This window comes from Convolutriloba macropyga, chromosome 6 (genome assembly GCF_964194025.1).
Source record: "Convolutriloba macropyga chromosome 6, txConMacr16.3, whole genome shotgun sequence".
Lineage (NCBI taxonomy): Eukaryota > Metazoa > Xenacoelomorpha > Acoela > Convolutidae > Convolutriloba > Convolutriloba macropyga.
Window position 1 is genome coordinate 41,033,319 of NC_134473.1, and position 20,838 is coordinate 41,054,156.

A 20,838-nucleotide genomic window follows, 5' to 3' on the forward strand; every position below is an offset into this window, starting at 1 on the left:
TCTTGAACCTGCTCCTGGTTCATCAAAAGCCACTTCGCTCTATGGCGAATCTAATTTTTTCTCTGATTAAAAAATGAGGCTGCATGCTAAGTGATTTCATTTGTTTGCAGCATTTTAAAAATGTTCTTTGGTAACTAGAATCACATTCTCTCGAATTGAAATTGTTCCTTTTTCTGATAACCACTAAAAATTTGCTAAGTATATGTCCATACCTCTTCTCTCGGGCATCAATACATTTGAAAAAAGAACTTTTGGATGATTAAATTTTAATGCTCAAATCTTTTCGAATAGTTCGACATTGCATGTCATACTGTCATTGCAATGTTTTCTGCTGCTTGAGCTAATTTTAAAACACTTGGAATTCCGTCTGAAGTTTTATGCATATAATAAAAAATTTATCTGCTTGTTGTATTTGTAGGTGGAAATTGCATTCAAAAAGGAGAAAAGTCCAGAAAAGTATTTAGACCAAATTTTTTCTCAAGAAATAAAAAAAGATAGAAAATGTTTCTTCGACAATCAATTCAGTTTTCAAGACTTTTTTGGTGGCATCATTTTTGTATCTCTTGCAAATTGTCATCTAATTTTTGACTCTAAAAGTGCATTTTAAATGAAATTACGAAAAAGTGAACATTAACTAATATTTTATGCCTCAATTTTTCCGGAAATAAGAAATTGGTCACTCAGAATATCAGTTCAGCTTTTGCGCAGTATGTTAATGATAACTTCTTTGTAGCTCTGCAAAAGATTTTTTTTTAAAGTCGGGCTGGTGTAACCCCATTTTTAATGGCAGCCTGGAACAATCGGCATTTTATACTTCTCAATAAAAACAAATTTGATATTTAATTCCTTGTGCACAAGTCTGTCACAGTCAATCAGAGTTAAGGTTGAAAAATGGAGCAATGCTTTTCGTTTAATTAAACTGGCCCCTCAACCTCATTTAGTTTTTATAAAAAGAATCACTAGATTTCATTTGCAGTTTGCAATCAGCAAGAAATCAATTTTTACCGTGTCTTGTGATAAAAAAAGACGATTGCTTCTTAGCATTGACAGTCACCCTGCAACTTTCTCTCAGACAAAAAAAATGGTCTACGCAGTTTGTTAACAAGAAAGTTTGCTGATTCATATACATTACACACGTGTTCTCAGGGGGAAAGAGAAGAGAACAGATGCAAAAAAAACAATAATGGTGTAATGGGAAAACCATATCTACTACAAGAGATCAAAAACTGCTCTATGAACTGCATATCTGTAAAAATTCTCATTAGATACTAGTAAGGTGCAAGGCTCTGAGAGAGCTTAATGTCCTCAGAACTTTATCTGTTTACCCCGTTTTTGAGGACTAGAAGCTGTCAAGCGCCCGGCGAAAAAACGGCCAAGCGAAAAATTACAGAAAAAAGACCGCAGTAACATAACTGACATAACCGAATACTCTAGTCTCGAACAAATAGTGGAAACTGTAATCCTTTGTAGCCTGCTTTATTCAGTGGGGGGAATAAATTCTTTGAGGGTGCTTCAAACGGCGTCGTTAGAGGTTATTATATATTATATAGAGGCCATTATAAGCCTGGAACAATCGCCATTTTATACTTTTCAATAAAAATAAATTGGATATTTAATTCATTTGATATTTATCTTATTTTTCAAGTTCAACTAATAGAATTTAAACTGGAAAAAACATAGCTGGCAGATTGCCAGAAAATAGTCGCAATAGCTTCGTAGATCTGCAATCTAAAAAAAAACAATTTAAAGATTTAATTTTTAATAAAAAAAGACTTGTAATCAAATTACGCAATGTATGAAAACACTGCCTTTAGCTTGACCTCATAAGAACATGGACTCTAGGCCGACCAATGAGCAAAAAATTGGGTTCAGGCGGAAAATCAGATAGTGCCGATAATGCGTTTTACTTTACGGTTGCCCTGAAGAAATCAACTCCCAAGCTCTAATTATCAATTTGCTCAAAATTCTTCAGATTCAGCATGTAATTGTTATATCACAGCAAACACTACCATCTCAGAAAAATTAATTTATAAGTCAGTTTCATACATCAACCGTGAGTTAGCTTGTGTTTGATAGTCGCAAGTCCATAACACGAACAGGCGTAAAATATCCAGGGACTAACTGCAGTTGTCTGTGTACACGGGTACGATACTATTGACTGGAAAGGGTGCCAAAATGTCTCTTCATTCGGCAGGAAAATTACAGCCGTTGATCGATTGCAGACTAGTAAGAAGAGAGTTGTCACATACAGTATGGCACTCACTATGATATTCACAGAGAAGCTTGAAGTCGTCCTGTTCTGAAACAATTCAGAGCCAGTGAAATCTTGAGTGATCAATAAAAAGCTTTTTCTTTTTGGTCTAGGCTCATGTTAATGATTGGTTTTGTTATATTGCACTAGGCATGAATTCTAGCCTAGAAGAAAACGATGCAGCCTCGGTAAAGTTAAATTCTAAAATCTTCGCACGTTTTGCCTCTACACAAACAATTTAAATACCACTATGTACCTGTAGAGACTCGAAATTGGGGGGGGGGGGGGGGGGGGTTGCAGGTTTTTGCCTCATGTAAGGGTTTTCTCAAATCAATCAAGTAACCACGTAAAATTATTAGGGTTCAATAAGAGCTAGAAGCAAACATTTTATCATCTGTAACCTTTATCAGCTGTTGCTCGAACTGTTGCATTTTTTCTTGCGCCTTTCGAAGGCTGCGGTCGTTTCTAGCCCATTTTGCAAACTCATCCTGTGCGCTGATAGAGTTTGATATTGCAATCATGTCACTGATGTCTTTCTTCAACTGCAGATACTGCTGTTTCAATTCATTTGAACTGCCATTGAGAAATTGAAAAATAAAACTGACAAGTTCGCTCTTGAGAGACTTGAGCAGAGCTAGCAGTAAAATCAGAGTCAGTAAATACATAGTACCTAAAATCAAAGGAACGAGGAAAGATTGAACTGAACCAAAATCATCGAAAAGAGTGACGTCTAAACAAATAGACGTATCAAAATATAGAATTTTCAACGAATCTGATTGGCCGAGAAATTGAAAACATTCACTTTATGTGTTCAATTAACCTAAAATTGACAGCATAATTATACATGCTTAATGTTACCACTTGTGGCCATGCCTCGCGCGCCGTGTGATTTGATACCAATCTATCATAGCCAAACGTGAGATTATTTTATTCACAAAAAAAATTTCTCTTTCAGCTTAACGCGACTTCTGCTATTATTTTAATGTTTACATCCTAAAACATGGAAATTTTGTTAAGTGTATTGTGGAGCAAAAAACCAACTAGAAAACACAATGTACATTGTCTTAATTCTGATTGGTCAGCAATAAAATTTTGATACGTCTGCCAATGTAGCGTCGTCGAAAGGTATAATGTAAAAACACGCAATATGAGAAACTCCAGGAACAAATGATGAATTTACGCTACCAGTTGACAGCTTAAGTGGAAATCAAATTGACAAAATCAAACAAAATATTGACCTGTTTAAATTCAACTAAGTTTGATCAAAAAAGATGCCAGGCAACTAGTATGTGGCCCATGTAACATACCAGGTTATGACCGGAATCATTGCAAAGCTATCGAACGCAGATTATTTTGAGTAAAAGTTTTTGAGAACTTTGTCTATTTGTGACATAGTTTTCTGCCAAATGGGGAAGAACCTGTGAAAAATTCACAAACTGTTCGGATATCATTGGTATATTGAGTTTAAAAAATCGTTACCACCAATGAAAGAAAGAAGGACAGAAGAAACATGACATTAATGAGACTAGACGAGATAAACAACAACCAAAACAACAACAACAAACATTAATAATAACAAGAACTCAATGTCTATAAATTAAAAAGCAATTAAAAACAAAGTCAAAATAGCATCCGCTAAAACCTAAATTAAATCGCACTTCACTTGTAACGATATGGGATTTCTCATTAATGAGACTAGGTATCGTGTTGACAAAAAAGGGGCAGAGTTCAAAATCCCATTGATATTCTTGAAACCAAATTTCAAAAAAAACGTATATTAGCTTTCAAATACAAAAATTAGATAGATTACCTGTTATTTCTTTATGAAGTTCTTTCTTCGCAAACAAATAAAAGAGAATCCAATATTTCAAAAACATTTTAATTGAAACACAGTGCTGAAGCCAATAAACCCATAAAGTATTAAATGAGAAGAACAATTAAATTACAATTGTTCACTTGGGCCTCATTTGAACATTAATTGGCCATCTTTGAAGGGACTATATGAAAAATGGAACAAAAAGAACAAAGTGAACAGAATCAAAAACCAGCAAATTGAAGCACAGTGCCAGAGCCCTAGAACCACCAATAAAAAATCAATAACGAAACTTGAATATGCTTCACGACAAATTGGATGGCACCTGTCCTTAATGAGACTGAGTTACAAGTTGACAAAAAACCAAAATGGTCATAGCTCAGACAGAAATACGCTTATATTTCTGAAAACAATCAAATTCCACATAAATAATTATATAGGTTAATAGGTATCTCTCTAGGAAGCCATTGAGAACTATAAATATCCAGATTATGTCCAGTGAAAACAAAAAGAACGACAAACGAACGTAAAATCAAAAATTCAATTTAAATATTACGGGAAACCAGTATCAAAGCCGTTAAAACCATACGCTATTCACCGAAAACTGAATATGTTTTATTGCACTTCCTTTCTGGAACTTGCCATTATTGTGATAATGTATAAAATACAATAAAGCAAAACCTCAAAACTAAAAAGTATGCAACAATCCAAAACAATATTATGAAAACAATAGTGCCCAAGTCAAAACTATTAATGGAAATTATAACCACTAACAAGATTGATTTTAATTTCGCCATAAAGCAGACGCAACCTCTCGTTAATGAGACTAAACTGCAAGTTGACGGAAGTAATTTAGAAACCAAGTTTTATTCACCTATACTACTCAAGGAAGCCAATTGCATTTTCCATTCCTGAAAAACCATGATCTTTTCTCTGAAAACAATATATGTTCCTTCGGCCTGAATTGCACAAAAAAATGAAGCTATTATTAAATAAATTTTGACATGATATCATTTTTTTCAAACATGTAAATTTATAATATAACCGAAAGGTTAAAGTTTACATGTATTCAGAATAATCAGGAATATTTATTGAAATAATCAAAATTATACATTATTCTTCTGGTTATTAATAGATATTACCAATTAAGCTGTTCGTTCCACTATATATAGAATTAGACACGAATGATCCTAACTGTCTATCTGCTGGAAAACTTTCATGTTGACGTTAAAAAACTCTGTTAGAGTTTTTTTGAAAAGGGCTTTGTTCTCCGTCGCTCTTCCGTTAAAAGGTATTTTATTCCATTTTTGTATGCTCTTCAAAATCAAAGATCTTTTACTCTGCTTGGTATAATTTTGCGTTCTTATTCTCAGCTGTTTTGTCCGTTTGTTCTGTAACTGTAGGCGGTTTGCACATTTTTTAAATGTTTCTGATACTATCCTCTGATTCAAGCCTGTGTGGAGTTTCAATATACTAAACTTTGAAATAATTAATTCAGCTGGTATGACATTCGATTTGAGAAGGATATCACGACAATGATTGAATTTACGACCCATATAACACTTTTATGCCCCAATTAATCTGTCGATTTATACGCTACATGTTTTATGCAGACAAGGTTTATAAATAAACTCCACTGAATGACAAATGAGACAGGACTAAATATTTGAAAACTTGCAGCCTTACTTCCAAAGGTAAATGGTTTCTTACCAGATATAGTGAGCGAATGGCGGCCGGCATTTTTTTTAAAACTACATTTAGATGTGCCTCAAAAGTCAATTTTGAATTAAGGTAGGTTCCTAGATAACGACAACTCTCAGCAGATTTTATTAAATTTCAGTTAAAAGTAACTTTTGGTTCTAATTTCTCCCTTGTAGAAAGATAAAGTTGTTCTGTTTTATCAGCATTACAAGTGAGTTGATTTTCCTTCAAGTAAATGTCCGTCTTCAATAAAATATTTTCAATTTTTGTTGCAATTGATTCTCCTGGTTCATATCGCATAAAATACTAGTATAGTCTGCAAATTGAACAAGCCCAAAATCCCCTATGATTTTTTCTGAAAAATCGTTAACGTGAGTTGCATAAAAAAGCAAAAATCAATTAACAAAGACAGCGACCAGATATTGCGACCAGCGACCAGACTATTGCTGATCACCAGATAAAAACACTTAAGTGTTCCAAATGGTAGCGAAATAGGTATTTCAGCAATAAAATTCAATAAATCAGAAATAAACGATCCAATTCAGAAAACTATCCATTTAAAGTAGCGAAAAACCTCCAAAGTTCTATTTCCAGAACAGACTCATTGTAAGCGGAATAAAACTAGACCTTTGCTGGGTTTCAGAATATTGTGTCAGCAGTTTCTAGTTTTGTACTTCCGTAAAATTTAAAATGCGCTGGAGGCGCATATTTAAAGCGCAATTTTTGATGAAAGGTTCAAGTTTAAAAATCAGTCAAATAAGTCGGATAAAAAAGGTAAAAACCAAATCCGAAACAACTTATATTTTAAAATTGTACCCCAGACAGGTTTTCTAATGATGCTTTCAAAACATTCTACGATGGAAACATTGATCGGTTGAATTTGTCTGAAGAAAAAACATCGAAGGACAGGTCAAATTCTGAATCAAAATCCAAAAATTTTTAATAACTAATGATCTGACAATCACCATTTTTCCAGCAACAACAATCTAGTATTCAACAAAGCACATGACTTTCCATGCACAAAAATAGACATAAAAATCTTCAAAACAATTTAATTATTTTTCTCCAAAAACAAGAGTTTTAAAAACACAATTCAAATCTTTCCAAAATATTGGCGTCAGACTTAAAAACACAAAATTACATGCATAAATCCTTAATCAACAACGCCACTTCAGGAGTGATAAAACAAGCATTAACAGTACTTTACGTGAAAAAATGACAGCAAACGCAGAAGAAAGCAAGATTCAAAAATTCAATAAAAAGATTTCGTAGTTCAATGAAAACAATATCTTTAGGCTGGAGCACATAAAATTGACGACATTTACGCCGAAATAGATGCCCAAGGAAAACTGTTTAGAGACTAAGCGACAAGATCACAAGAACAGCTTAGAAACAAGAAAATATTGAAAACAATTTGTGTCAAAGTCCTAGAAAGCATCTATCAACTGAAACAATTAAATCAATTATTTAAGCCTCAATGATTGATCGGATCATTAATAAGAAACAAAATATAACAAAATTTAGGAAATGAGTGAAAAAGTACAAAAAAACTCTCTTGTAATTTTTGAAGTTTGTGTCAAAGACACAAACTAACAATGAAAACACAGAATTAATTAGGGCCACTTATGCCATATCATTGAACGATCGGAACTGTCATTACTGAGTAATAAGACAAAAAACTGAAAAAAAACTTGGAAAGTCAACGAAATAACTCAGATTTTTTGAAAGTAGTTGAAACTTTTATGTATCAATTGAAACAGTTACATAGCTTTTATTACGCTTCATTAGAGAGCCATTGAGACAAGTAACTAATTAGACTAAGAAGCAGTACAGCAAAAATAACTACAAAAAACGGGCAAACAAGAAACATTATTAAAACTGCCAATCAAACCATTAACTGTTCTTTGACGAATTCAAAAATACAACTATGCATTATTAGAACACGCACATGACAGTTTAGAGCAATTATTTACAAAAATCAGAAAAAGAAAATAGAGAAGTTAAATTGCAGCATTAGAAAAAAACGTCTTCAAAAACCAGATATTTGTCCAAACACCAATTTCTCAGTCAATTTTAAGGGTATTTTTTTTTAAAATCATTTTCAAACCTACTCGATTTTTCACCACCGTTGCTATTCCATCGTGGTTGAAATCACCACTTTAATATAACTGCTCCTTGACAGGAAAAAGCCGAAAAAATGAGAACAGCTGTTACAAAAAGACAGCTCGACAATAGTTCAAATACTTTAGCTTGTAACAACCCCGATGGTCATATAGTCTTTCCCCCACTATGGTGGAGTCGGAAAAAAATTCGGTCAATATTGAATCTTTCGTCTGAGTAATAAGATCAACAGCCACAGTTAAAATCCAATACAATGGTAGAAAAATTTTCAAGGGATCCCATCCACTCGCGTTATCAAGATTTTAAATTTCGAATGGTCTGTAGCCATTTAATTAACATCTTTATTAAGATTTTTCACACAAAAAAAGTTTACTTATATTTTATCTGAATTCTGTACAGAAATAGAGAAAAAAAATTACTTAGAAAATTACGAAAACACAGTACTGAAGCCATCAAAATTATTAGCCCTTATCTCAATAGTAGATTTGATAATGGCAATTATGGTGTGTAATATTTCAGTCAAACTATAAATTAAAGATTGAATTTGTTCACTTCAGTCTTCTTTTGAAAATCAATGGGACTTGTTACTAATGCGAATATTTTAAAGGACAATAAAAAGAAGCATACTCATTGATCGCTCAAATTTTTTTTGAAATCATAGTGGCTAAGATTTAAAACATCGGATGTAACAAAACTACTCCCCGTTAGGTTGAATTTAACTCACAAGAAAGTGGATGAGACCTCTTATTGATGAGACTAAGTTTCAAATGGACAAAAAGATGAACAGAAAGGGAAAATTTAAAAAAAAAATTGAAAATTTTGAAAACAAACGAAATCAACGGCAATAAAACCGTTAGCTAGCAACTGACAGCATTGAATAAGTTCTTTAACCCGTTAACTAGAAATCAACAAGTTAATATAACTGCTCGTTGACGGGAAAAAGCCGAAAAAAAAGAACAGCTGTTACAAAAAGACAGCGCAAAAATAATCCAAATCTTTTGGCTTGTAACAACCCCGTTGATCATATAGTTCTTCCCCCACTATGGTGAGGTCGGAACAAAAATCTGGCCAATATTGACCCTTTAGTCTGAGTAATAAGATTCAGAGTAATAAATTCAGAGTAATCAACAGCCGCAGTTAAAATCCAATAAAATGATAGAAAAGTTTTCAAGGGATCCCATATTTTCGCGCTATCAAGATTATAAATTTTGAATGCTATATAGCCATCTAATTTACACCTATATAAGGACTTTTGACATTCAAAAAAAATTTTATATTTAAAATGAATTCTATCAATCTTCTCTGTTAACTTCAAGCATCCATTCTTTGAATAGAAAAGCGTTATAACAAAAATATGAAAAAGACGCAAAAAGAACAATAATTTTGTCCTCGAGTTTCCTTTTATAGACATGCGAAACAAACGCTGAGCTTCAAAACAAGAAACCAATCAGCGCTATCTCTGGTGGGAATAAACCACAGTTGCAATATTGATAGTCATTAATCTTGTCATTAATCATAAGAATTCTTAAGCCCCCAAGAAACAAAAATTACAACCAAAAACAAGAAATTTAAAAATTAGAAAAAAGCGTCGAGGTTATTAACAAAAAACAAATTAAATAGGGAAAAAAACTGGATATGTTGGCACGATTTTCATTTCAACGCCAAAGTCATCTCATAGTGTTGTAATAATGTGACTTCAAAAAATTTATTAAAAAAATTAAAACTAATATACAAAAAATCACTAAATTTTAAAGGTAACTCGTAATATCAGAGTCATTAAAACCAATAGCATTCAGTGGATAGCATTAAACACAAACATATACATCGATTAGGAGTACAAAACGACAACAAATTCAGGCAAAACCGAAGAGTTCAATAGAAAAGCGCAAGAAGAGGCTGTCGGAGTCATCAAAACCAAAATCAACTAAGACGCTCTTGAACGCCAATCAAAATTTCAATATTTTCTGAAGAACCAAAATTTTGAGCAAAAACTCAAAAAATGTGAAAACGTGCATGCAGCATCTAAGTCGTAAAACAAAATATTAGATAAAAACGCATATCACACTAATTTTTGATTCACTAAAAAGCATATGGGATGCGTCGTTAGTGGAACCAGCCTACAAGTTCAGAAATTACTTTGAAAAACAGGTAACGGTCAATTTTTTTCGAAAAAAAACTTTCAAAAGCTTAAGCGCCATTAGGTATGCATTCGAAGCATTAAATAGGTCAGTTTAATCCTCTTTAAGAATAAAATTATTGTTTTCATTAATCAGATTAAGACATAGGACAACAAAATGCAACAAATGCAGGCAAAACACGAAAACTTATTAAAAAATACGAAAACACAGTGTCGAAGCAATAAAAATTATGAGCGGTGATTCCCTGAAAACAAAATAAATGTTTATTGGGCCTCATTTGGTCATAAAAGCGGTTTCCTATTAATGGAACCTTTGATATGAAAAGTCTGACTGACATGGCAAAAATCCAAAAAATTATCAAAAGAATTAAAAACAGCTTTCCCGTAGATTTCAAATTCTTAAGATTGTAAACTTCCCGATGAGACCAAAATTTCCGTTTTATTGCAGCTCGTTCTTTTGAAACACAAAATTGGTCCATATTTTACCGTAAAAAAATTGTCAGTTTACAATTTGATTCACAAAAATCTAAAATTGCGCAAAAATAACGCTAAAAATGAAGAACTCGAATAAAAAATATCTTTTCATTTCAAATTCTACGCCTGAAGAGCGTTCTAATTATACCACTCACAATTCTCTAGGCTTTTCTCAACTAGCTGCCTGAAGAAACTCCCGACAACAGTAGTGTAGAAAGTTCAAAAAATATTATTCAAAAAGAAACGTTGAATATACTGTAAAAACGCTTGACAAAGAAACTGTAAAATAAAGATTGACCAAGATTGTTTGCAAAGTTTGTACACGGCGGATTTTCCGACTTAAGAAGGCAACTATAACATGCTTGTACACGTCTAACAATTCAAGAAACAGAATGCCACCTACAGTTCGATTTTAGCTTCTGTACATTTCCTACAACTTCATTGTCATTTTGTTTCAAAATAATTTTCCAGTTCATAGGTCAAGTGTACCTACGATTCAATGTATAGAACGAAATTCAACGAAATTCAATGTATAGAAAACTAAATCAACGATAAAACTATAGAGGAGTCAAGTATCGAAAACTCCGACTAATTTAATTAACCAGTTCGAAGCGGCGGTCTTCTGCTTTCATGCCGTCATAAGGCGGTTGTCGCACACACATTTACAGCAGCAAGAAATTCAAAAAGATTTTAATAAAAAGTATACATATGTATGAGAAGAGTCACCAAAATCAGTCAAACTGAACAGAAGAAAATTTCCAATTGCGGAAAATGAAACAATGTCACTATAATTTGTAAAATTTCGCTTGAGAGCAGTCATTGAGAAATAAAATCATCTTGTTTGGATAATAGTTATCTCAAAAACTCAAAAGAATACTTGAGTAGGAACAAACAAGAAAATTAATTGTCATGAAAAGTCTAAAATATGACGATCATAGTACTGGTCAAGAGTAAAAATACAGAATTGAAATACTATGGTTCAATACTGATTTTGTCTGTGAGTCCAGTCCGGTTTGTCAAGGTGTGGAAACAAATAACATCATATCATCATTGTAAAATCGCCAGCTGATGTTGCCACTAAAATTGTCTCAATTTTCCTAACTTCTGTCAAAAATCATGATTACTTTATACACATGGGCAGTTATAAAAACCAACATTTATTAGGAAACCAAAAGGCAAATGTAAATTCGCTCATCTATATTGTAGCTCACTGTTTGAAAAGGTGTAATATTAAATCCATATACACTCAAGTTTGTTCTCTCGCACAAATTACACTTTCTGCCCACCCCAATCAGCATAAGGACTGTTTATAGGCAGAGACGAAAATTTATCGCTCGATAAGTATGCCGCAATCTGAGGAATAGCGCTAAATTGTTCTTTAAACTCTTTCAACTTCGGATATCCAGTCAAAAAGTCAGGATATATCAGCTGGTAGAAATCTAAAACTGGCCATAGCATGAAATCCGCAAGAGTAATTTCATTTCCAGCAAGCCATTTTGTGCCATTTTTATTCAAGAACTTCTCAAAATTATCCAATTTTCCCTGCGCCCTGATCAGGTATTCTGCTTTTCGTTGCGCAAAGCCAGGGGGATATGTCAAGTCGACAAACATGAATCGCAACTCCAAAGCTACATCCATTAGCATGTCGACTAAAGCCGCGTGCTCTAAAGATCCATCTCCATATAAGGAGAACTTTCTACCCAGGTGTCGAAAAATGGCCATTGATTCTGTCATTTTAAATTCAGATCCGTCAGGACGTTTCTCAATGTAGTAAGGCATGTTTGGGAAGTCCAAGCCCATGCTGTTTTTCTTATTCAGATACCATTCACCACCCAGCCACCGCCCATCAGGAAGCTGTTCTTTGATGTATCCCTCAAATGTGTACGGAATCTGTTTGCATTCTAGTACCAGTTTTATGTGTTCCACATAAATCCGAACTTTGAAGTACCCAACAGTAATTTCAGTTTTATTCTCCATATTTCAGGATTAGAAAACTAGCGCGCTGTCTTTGATCACTCCCAATCAATTGAGCAAAGGAAATATCTCACTTATCGCTAACCTCCGTAATCGGCAAATGTACATAAGAATAACCGCTTATGAATTCAACCAAACGAGCTCTTACCGCTCATGTAAAAGATACAAATAATTACAACTGTATTTCAAGCGTACCATTAACGACCTCAAAGATTACAGGACAATTAAGTTTACCAATCATTATTCGTGATCGCTTTACTGTGGTAGCTCTATTAGCGCAACTGTTCTAATCAGTGATATCTTCCGCTGTCACTGATTACGGTTATGTAATACTACCATTAGAGTAATGAAAAGAAGAAATGTTGGGACCACCTAATTCGTATTAAATCTTTTGCCGCATGTCGGCAATCTGGATTTTGTCCGATTTGTAAGAATTAAAAAGATCATGATGAGAAATTTTATGAGCTAATATCACATGCGGAAGGAACAGTAAAACGACAAAACAAACACTGAATATATGCGCCTCTTTATAAAGGCTGTTAATGACAAATTTGCTAATTAAAAATGAGCATAGAAATTCCAATTGGCGCAATTTACAAAATTGGAAAGACTTCGCTTGCGATAGCTCTTCACCTGTCTCTCTAAATAGCCAATAATAACTCAATCTTGAACGAAATAAACTGAGACTATATTGGTTTGTGGAAAACAGTTATGTAACGTTTAAGACTCCAGCCACGAGCATCAAAATTGATGAACCACGAACATCCCGCATCTACAACAGAAGAAGGCGCATCTCCATTTTCAAATAGTTTTCCTAGTCTGAATACTTGGCGTTGTACCAAGTCAGAACTCGTTTGAATGAACGCTTCTCGCCACGTCTGCTCTCGTGTGCTTTGACGATTCGAAATGGGCAAATCCCTCGTCTGGTCCTTGCATAGCCAAGCGATGCGATTTTTCTAGAGATCATTATTCGATTGAAGCCGTTTGGTTCGTCTGCTGCGCTTAGGTTCAAATGATTTGAGAACTCTTGACCAGAAGAAACCGAGAAGGGTTTATGATGTTTTGTAATCTTTGATGGAAAACTAGGTTTGGTTGCACCAAACTGACTTGACGCATAGATGTGTTCTTCTCATCAAAAAATTGTTTGGAGTAAGTGGCCCTTGGTCAGCTAAGTCACTTCGCCATATGATTCAATGGACGTGAATTCATCTGTCATTACTGTTAACTTTCGGCTTCTCAGAACAATCAGCGATTTTCGTTTGGTTTATTGACTAAAGCGTTCCCACACCACCAAAGTGCGATGTTAGGTAAGGGATGAACGGCCATTGGATATTCTGCTCCGACAACTGAAGACAAATATAACCGTTGTCCGGCTTGCAGTTTCCCAAAATCTGAGTCTCATGGCTCCCGTCCTGAGACAAATGGCTATTGACCATGAGCAAGTGTGTCCGCAAACGTTCAAGATTAGGTGAGTCTGAAATCCTGATGGCTGGAGATGTCATTTCAATCTCAGAATCAATCACGTCAACGTCTCAATACTCATCAAACCAACGTCTGCAGATTAAGCAGGATTTGCCCGATCTAAGTGCCCTGCGTACATCAATCATAATAAAGTTTTCCAAAATATCAGGACAGACATGATCGATTCCATGTTCACTGATATGATCGTCTGATATCCGCTGATCGCAATAGCTCATTCGAATAGCGAAAGGTGATAGCGAAAGGCGATCAAACAAAGCGAAGGCCACAGGCAGCTTTCTTTGCGGTGTTATGTTCATCGTAACTTTAGTGTGGTTTTGTAAACACCAGCTTATCCGACGAGGGGCTCAAGCTTGAACCGAGCATCCGCTATTTCTTAGTAATTTTAGAGACTATCTGCTCCTGAAGAACTGTTTGTCAAAGCATCGGCTTTGTTGCTGTCAAATTTTGTAAGGTTAAAACCAACTGTCCTGAGAACTTACTAGCGTTCAATTGCTCTCTTTGAGGCCTCTTTGGCTGATTTGAACCACGAAAGGAAATCGCCCAGGTATAACTCTGGTAATAGAGTCATAGGTCTCTGGATGCTGCAGTTTGTAATCAGTTCCACAATTTTGAAAAAGAAAATTGCTCAAGCGGGAGAGCAAGTTGCACCACAAATGAGGCATGTAAATCACGGTCGGCTCTTCCCCTCTTATAAGTCCACAGGAAGCCAAGTGCTTGCTGTCCCCATTTTTGACTGCTGCTTGCATTATCTTACGCTCAGTGTCTGCAGCTACTGCAGCCTGGTACTGACGAAATCGGAGAAGCAGTCAAAGAAGAGTGCACAATAGGTCTAGCCCCATGAGAACGGAATCATTGAGTGAAATCCCTCTAAATTTCAAGTCAAGGTCCATCACTCTTCGTATTTTGACCTGGTTCTGTTTTTATTGATGACCGGGAGGTCAGGCAGCTACCACACTTTGCTTGGCGTGTGAATTATCACCAATTTTGCGTGCCCCTTGTGAAATAATCTGTGCCTGTCTGTGACCACGTAGCGATACTTCAATTGTCTTCCGGCAGAGCTTTTCATTGCCAAGAACTTCGTCAAGAAGTAGTTGTTGGGAAATTTAAGTTGTCTTTGCAAGGTAGTCCAATTTCATACAGTGCGCCTTTGCCATCAGTCGTTTTCGTGAAAAATTTGATTGCTTTTTGATCCTCTTGAGTGTGTCCTTTGATGTAGCCCTCACAGAAATGCACAGCATCGTATGACCAAGAACATTGAAGATCCTCATCGGGATCATCGTTTTTCTCTTTACGTGATTGAACTTGGGGCCGATTAGTGTCATTCCCAGTAGAGCGTTGGCCCCATAGGATGTTCTTGGTTTTCTCGTTGCGAATGTTCTTGGAACAGTTGCAAGAAGGGCATCAGATCCTATGAGTTCCAATTCTGTTGTCGCAAAATTATGAAAATATGATCACTTCCAACTGCTCCTGTTCAGTGAAAACCTTGTTTAGCATCTCACTGGGTACAGTTGGCGTCTGAGACGTTTCAATTGAAGTTTCACATACTGGAAGATTTGGCATTGTCTGAGAGCTGAGCAACGAGCCAATACCGATCAGAACATCTGTCGTCTGAATAGGAATTGTCGTGAAACAGAGGCAAGAGACAGCTAAAAATCATCCGCAGATTCAAAATAAAGAGCACCTGAAACACGTTTTGTTATTTGTGGGTAAACACTGCCGTGTTGTATTAGAGCGTATGTTCCTATGCTCGAGTTTATTTAAAATAGGGTGACTGGGGTTTATGCAAATCAATTGGGGCTCTAAACCATGAAGATGTCCGTGCTGCTGTATGCGTGGTTCTGTTGAAGCAAATGAGTTCACTCTCAGTCTTGACCTAAACTTTGGCTATGGTTGTTGCTGTTGGAATAAGGGAAACAAGTGCTGTTCCTTGTAGAACAGTTTGGGGGGTTGTCAATGAGTCCGTTTCTCATTCCGTAACCTTTAGTCTTCTGAAAATTTTTAGTTACATTTTGCGGCGAGTATCCTCAAATCTGTTGACAGCTCCTTTCTCAATTGATAGCCAACGGTCTCCGTTGCTTGCCTTCCATTTCGAATTCAATTTGATTAGGAACGTTTGACGTCAGCTCGGTGCACTGTGGCATGATTAAGATGATCCCATTAACTGCAAGGGCTCCATCAAGCCAGTCATTGCTTGTTGTTGCATCCTATCGGGCGGCCGGATTGGTGCTGATATCTCTCAACCAAAACGCTGATTATCCTTCACAGCTGTGATTCGTTCAAAATTGAATTGACCAAAATCAAAGTTAAGGTAAAGGAGTTGATGTTCTCCGAAGCACAACCAAAGTGAGGGGATCATTTTGTTGACGTTGGTTTTCCAACTGATTATTGTTGGTTTTAAAACGTGGAGTGCTGGACCAGTGGTATCATATTTGGATTGCAGCTCAAAAATAAGGCCTTTTTTATATGCACCGGGTTTAATATGCACCATCTTCCAGTGTCCTCTTTCCGATGTAGAGACGGCTTGCCTCTGAATCAGGCCCTTCGTACGAAATTGAACTCTCGTTTGAGTATGCATAGTTAATTCTTGATTTTAGGTTGAAGCTTTGACCGCCGACTGACTGCATTCAGCTCCACTGACAACCACTGCTCTGGATTTTCGGACCAGATGAACAGGTACCACCAGAGTGACAGGTCTTTCCAGCACAGAAAATCCATGGTTTTTGTTTGGCCTGCAGCTATGAGTAGTTTCTATTGGCAGATTGCTGAGCTATGTTGTGAACATCGTCTCATGTAAGCTGCTTTCCTGAGCTCACAGAAAAAATGGTCAGGCTCCTCATCTGGTAGCAGCAATTCGTCGTAGGTCAACCGTATTTCAGGGTCGTCTCTCCTCGAATATGTCTTGAACTGCTCCCCATTAAATCACTATCCACTTCAACGCTTACATGAGCTCTGCATTAGAGCTTGGCATGGTTATGTTCCGCATTTTTAAAGACACTTTGGTTTTGGTTCGAGGCTTCAGGTTTAGTTCAATTTCGAATTGAAATTTATGCAGGTTTGTGTTGCGGACGCTTAGCAGCAGTTTGGTCGTCTCATGTTTTATGAACTCTTGCCTGAATCATGTTTTTGATGTCTCATTTATAGTCAGCGTTGTGGTGAGGTTTTTTTGTCTGATCACGGTCAGAGAGAAACACCCTAACAAGGAGAGGATACGAGTCTACTTTTTGTAGAACTTTTGGCTAACACAAGATTTTTTTGCACTTTCGCGACCGCACGTGCAAAAGAGTGAATCAGAACATGCTAATATATGATTTTAGCACGATGAGAAAGGTTTAAAGAAACCATGAAATAATCCAAAGCTCTTCTGCTAGTCTTCGGGTCAGTAAAATTTTGCTGAACCACAACTCGCTATAATCTAGAAAGATCAGGCTTAGCCAACAATGTTTACGAATCCTCGTCGAAGGCCTATATGTTGGCTCAAAACATAACCCAAAACTCACTCACTCAAGCCACAGTCAATCATTTTTAGTGAACGTGGGCTCTTGGATTAGATAACAGCATTGAGCCAACTGCTTCACAATGTTCAGAGTGCAATGAAATCTACATGGCGAAGATCATCAATCTGGCTTAATTAGAAAACCTGGCAGCCTGTCACGTTGAAATTCTTGACAAATAAGATTCACTTATAAGATTGTTTAGTTTAATTCACCAAAATGGAACTAGTGAAAAGGAATTTGTCTAAAGTTTTAGCAAAGAAATAGAAGTCAGAAAATTCAAGTCTCTTTCTGGATTTAAAGCTAGGATGCATCAGAATTTGTTATGGTTGCCTGCTTCTATGTCGAACATAACACAGACAAGTTTCGGAAGATTAAATTCTGTGTAGCTATGCCGAATAGGTCAGAGCGATCGTGCTATAAGTTTCCAACGGTGTGGTATAAAATCACAAATTTGATAATTAATGAGACTTGTTATTTTACACACAAAAGAATGAAAGGAAAAGTTTGGCATTTAAAGTCAAGGGTCGTCAGATTCAGAGATCTGACTTCTGCAGAAAAAACATAATTAAATCATATAAACTAAGACTATATTAGTTTGGGGATTAGCATTTTCAAATAAACGGTTAGTCAGGGGCTACATCAGATGGACCTGCTTTGAAAATATGACTACATCAAAATTTTAAAACAGTAACGTTGTGGTGAATTTCTATTATTGCACTGATTTATTGTTCCGACCCCTCTTGAGGGGGAAGGAACTATATACTCAAATGGCTTTTTTTGTTCAGAGAATTTTGGCCGATCGATATATTCATCGTAGAGAGTTGAGATTGGTATCATTAGAAAGCGTGTCCAGCGTAGAATTTTGAATAAAAGATTTTTAATTTTCGTTTTTTACAGGAAGTTATCGAGGTTTAAATTTTGAGAAAATAGAGTGAATTCTGGTGAGATTTTATTCACATTTTCTGGAATTTTTGACTAAAACCTTACCAATTTTGCCAAAATTTGTTAATTTTTTCAGAAAGTGTTGAAAAGACAAAAAAATATTATAGGCTATTTTTATTAATTTTTTGTCAAAAATTCCGGCTAAATATTTCAAAATTAATACTTTCATCAAAAACAGCACGAAATAAGTTTCTTTAGCCCAGTTTGATTAGATTTATAGGAAGTATAGACCCAAGCACCACCACCACAATCTTTGTAGACTCAAAAGGGGATTTTCTCTACTTCAAATTCCGTTGGGAGTAATCTGTAATTAAAACTTCGCCGTTTTTTGCTAAATTTATTCGTTGATTATCAAAAACGCAGCACCTATTTTTGATTTTTTAACAAAAAATCAATATCTACAACATTCGAATAACTAAGCGTTCCTAATGAACAAACAGCATTAGCAGGGCTAGTTTTGGACCAATCTTGGACTGGTATAATCCGACAATAAATTGGATTGTAATCAGTCGGTCTTTTTATAAAAAAAAATTCGATCCTTTCTACATAAGTTAAACAAGAGAATATTTCAAACCAAAGCTCACTAATGATAGGTCCAATTGGCTTCCTAAATAGCTCCAAATTATTGTATCCAGTTAACAAGTTGAAAACTTATGGTCGTTTCGACTTTTAAAAGTATTTTATTTTTAAATAAATAATAACTTATTGAACTTTGCCTCTATTTTTCTCTTAATTTGGTCAACTTGTAGCTTATTGTCAGCAATGGAAGAATGCTTCTTCTTCCTATTGAACTCAAATTCAATCCTAATTGCGGTTTTACGCCTTAAGTTATGGTTTTCTGGCTTTGATATTACTAGATTTCACATTAAAAAAAAAATTAGGTATTTGCCCATTTTTCACGTTTTATAGTTTTGTCACATTATCACGTTATTGACAGTTCATACATCACATTATTGGGATTCAAAATAAGGCACAATTGGTAATATTAAAATCCTTGAAGATATAGATTATGATTTTAACGGCTTCGACACTTCTTTCTTGAAGAATATACATATTTTTAAAACTTTGTCTGAACTGTCGTTTTTACTTTGTCTTTTTAGTTGTATGAAATTTTCTAGACAATGACCTGGTTTCTTTGGCTTTTCAGTGAAGAAAAGATGAGCCGATATTCTGATATTAGTAGATTGCTGATGGCTTTCATGACTCTGAAAACAATTGTTTTCCAAATTAAAAAAAAACACTTTAATTTCGCAATTTTGTTCCTTTTTTTGTCTGTTGATTATCTAGTCTCGTTAATTACAGGCCAAACATGACAATATTTCTATCAAGGGAAAGTTACAAAAGGGGATTGGTGTCACACAATCTAATGTTTTTAAAGAATTCGTTGCGTTCACTGGCTTCGACACGGAAAAAAACTAATTTTCGATTTTTGCCATGTTTGACGTTCTTTTTGTAGATGTAAGACATATTCTGGATAATTGCAATTCTCAAGGGCTTCCTTTGGAAGAACATACGAACCTATTTAATTAATTCATTCTGTAATTAATAGCGTTATTGTTCTTTTTGTAACCGCATGAAAAATTGAATACCGGCAGTTCTTAATTCCTTCTATAGAAGTTTTGGTAATTGTACACGTATGGGATATTTTGGGTGACTTCTAAAGGTTTTCATTACTTTGAAATTGTTTTTTTTAAAAAAATCAGCGAATTTCTCTACTTTACTGTTTGTTCTTTATTGTTTAATTGTTACCAATCCTGTTTATTGACTACTCTCATACCTCTTCTGGTGAATTACAAGTTATTTTGTTTAATATCAGTTTTATTTGACGCTATTTTGACTTTGTTATTAAGTTTTGTTTTCTAAAACGGACATGAAGTTTTCGATAATTAATTTTTGTTGTTGTTATTTGATTTTGCTGTTCGCCTTGTCTCGCTTTCTTATTATTTGCACATCTCATCAATCTAATGCACCATTTTTACTCCACCACTGAGTTATTTGCTTTGGAGGCTATCTTTTTGTTCACCAATTTTGTTTAAAAATCATTTGAATTTTTGGGTTTATCTATGTTCCTCATTTGGTAGACAATCATGCCAAAATTGTGGATGAGCGGGGTCGGAACCTTATGTGCGATCACACATTACCGATTCGCCTTGTTTAATTCTATTATCAAAACTGGATTCTAATTACCAAAATTTGATTGCACTGATTTGATTCTAAGCTGCCTACATTTGATTATTTTATCAAATATTGTAGTTACAACGAAAAGTACGCATTATTCTCGCTTTACTGGATTTTGTAACCCCGAGCAAATACTTTAAATAATCAATTCCCTCACACGCATTGAGAGCAGAAAATATAGTTGATGACAAGTTCGAGATGCAAGAGGAATGAAAAGCATTGACGAAAGATTTAGCAACTAAAGTTAACGCCTCATTTGATTGCCACTACT

At 35.1% G+C, this 20,838-nt stretch overlaps 2 protein-coding genes across 2 annotated transcripts in view; both read right to left on the reverse strand.

The window, feature by feature from the left end:
- Window positions 1-1,928: 1,928 nt before the first annotated feature.
- The window catches only part of LOC142341693 (uncharacterized), a 47,952-nt gene continuing 29,042 nt past the window's right edge, over window positions 1,929-20,838 (reverse strand). Inside the window, exons 2-3 of the mRNA XM_075392846.1 lie at window positions 2,653-2,921; window positions 1,929-2,299 (exon numbers count right to left, since the gene is read on the reverse strand). Of these exons, the coding sequence (XP_075248961.1) occupies window positions 2,048-2,299; window positions 2,653-2,916 (516 nt within the window). The 5' untranslated portion in view covers window positions 2,917-2,921 and the 3' untranslated portion in view covers window positions 1,929-2,047. The remainder of the gene's footprint in view (window positions 2,300-2,652; window positions 2,922-20,838) is intronic.
- Window positions 11,380-17,307, reverse strand: LOC142341685 (glutathione S-transferase B-like). The gene has a single exon (XM_075392832.1). The coding sequence runs from the start codon at window positions 12,472-12,474 to the stop codon at window positions 11,767-11,769; it is 708 nt and encodes a 235-aa protein (XP_075248947.1). The 5' UTR covers window positions 12,475-17,307; the 3' UTR covers window positions 11,380-11,766.

Excerpts from the sequence above, each read along its gene's own strand:
- LOC142341685 (XM_075392832.1), bottom strand. The coding sequence starts at position 12,474 with ATGGAGAATAAAACTGAAATTACTGTTGGGTACTTCAAAGTTCGGATT.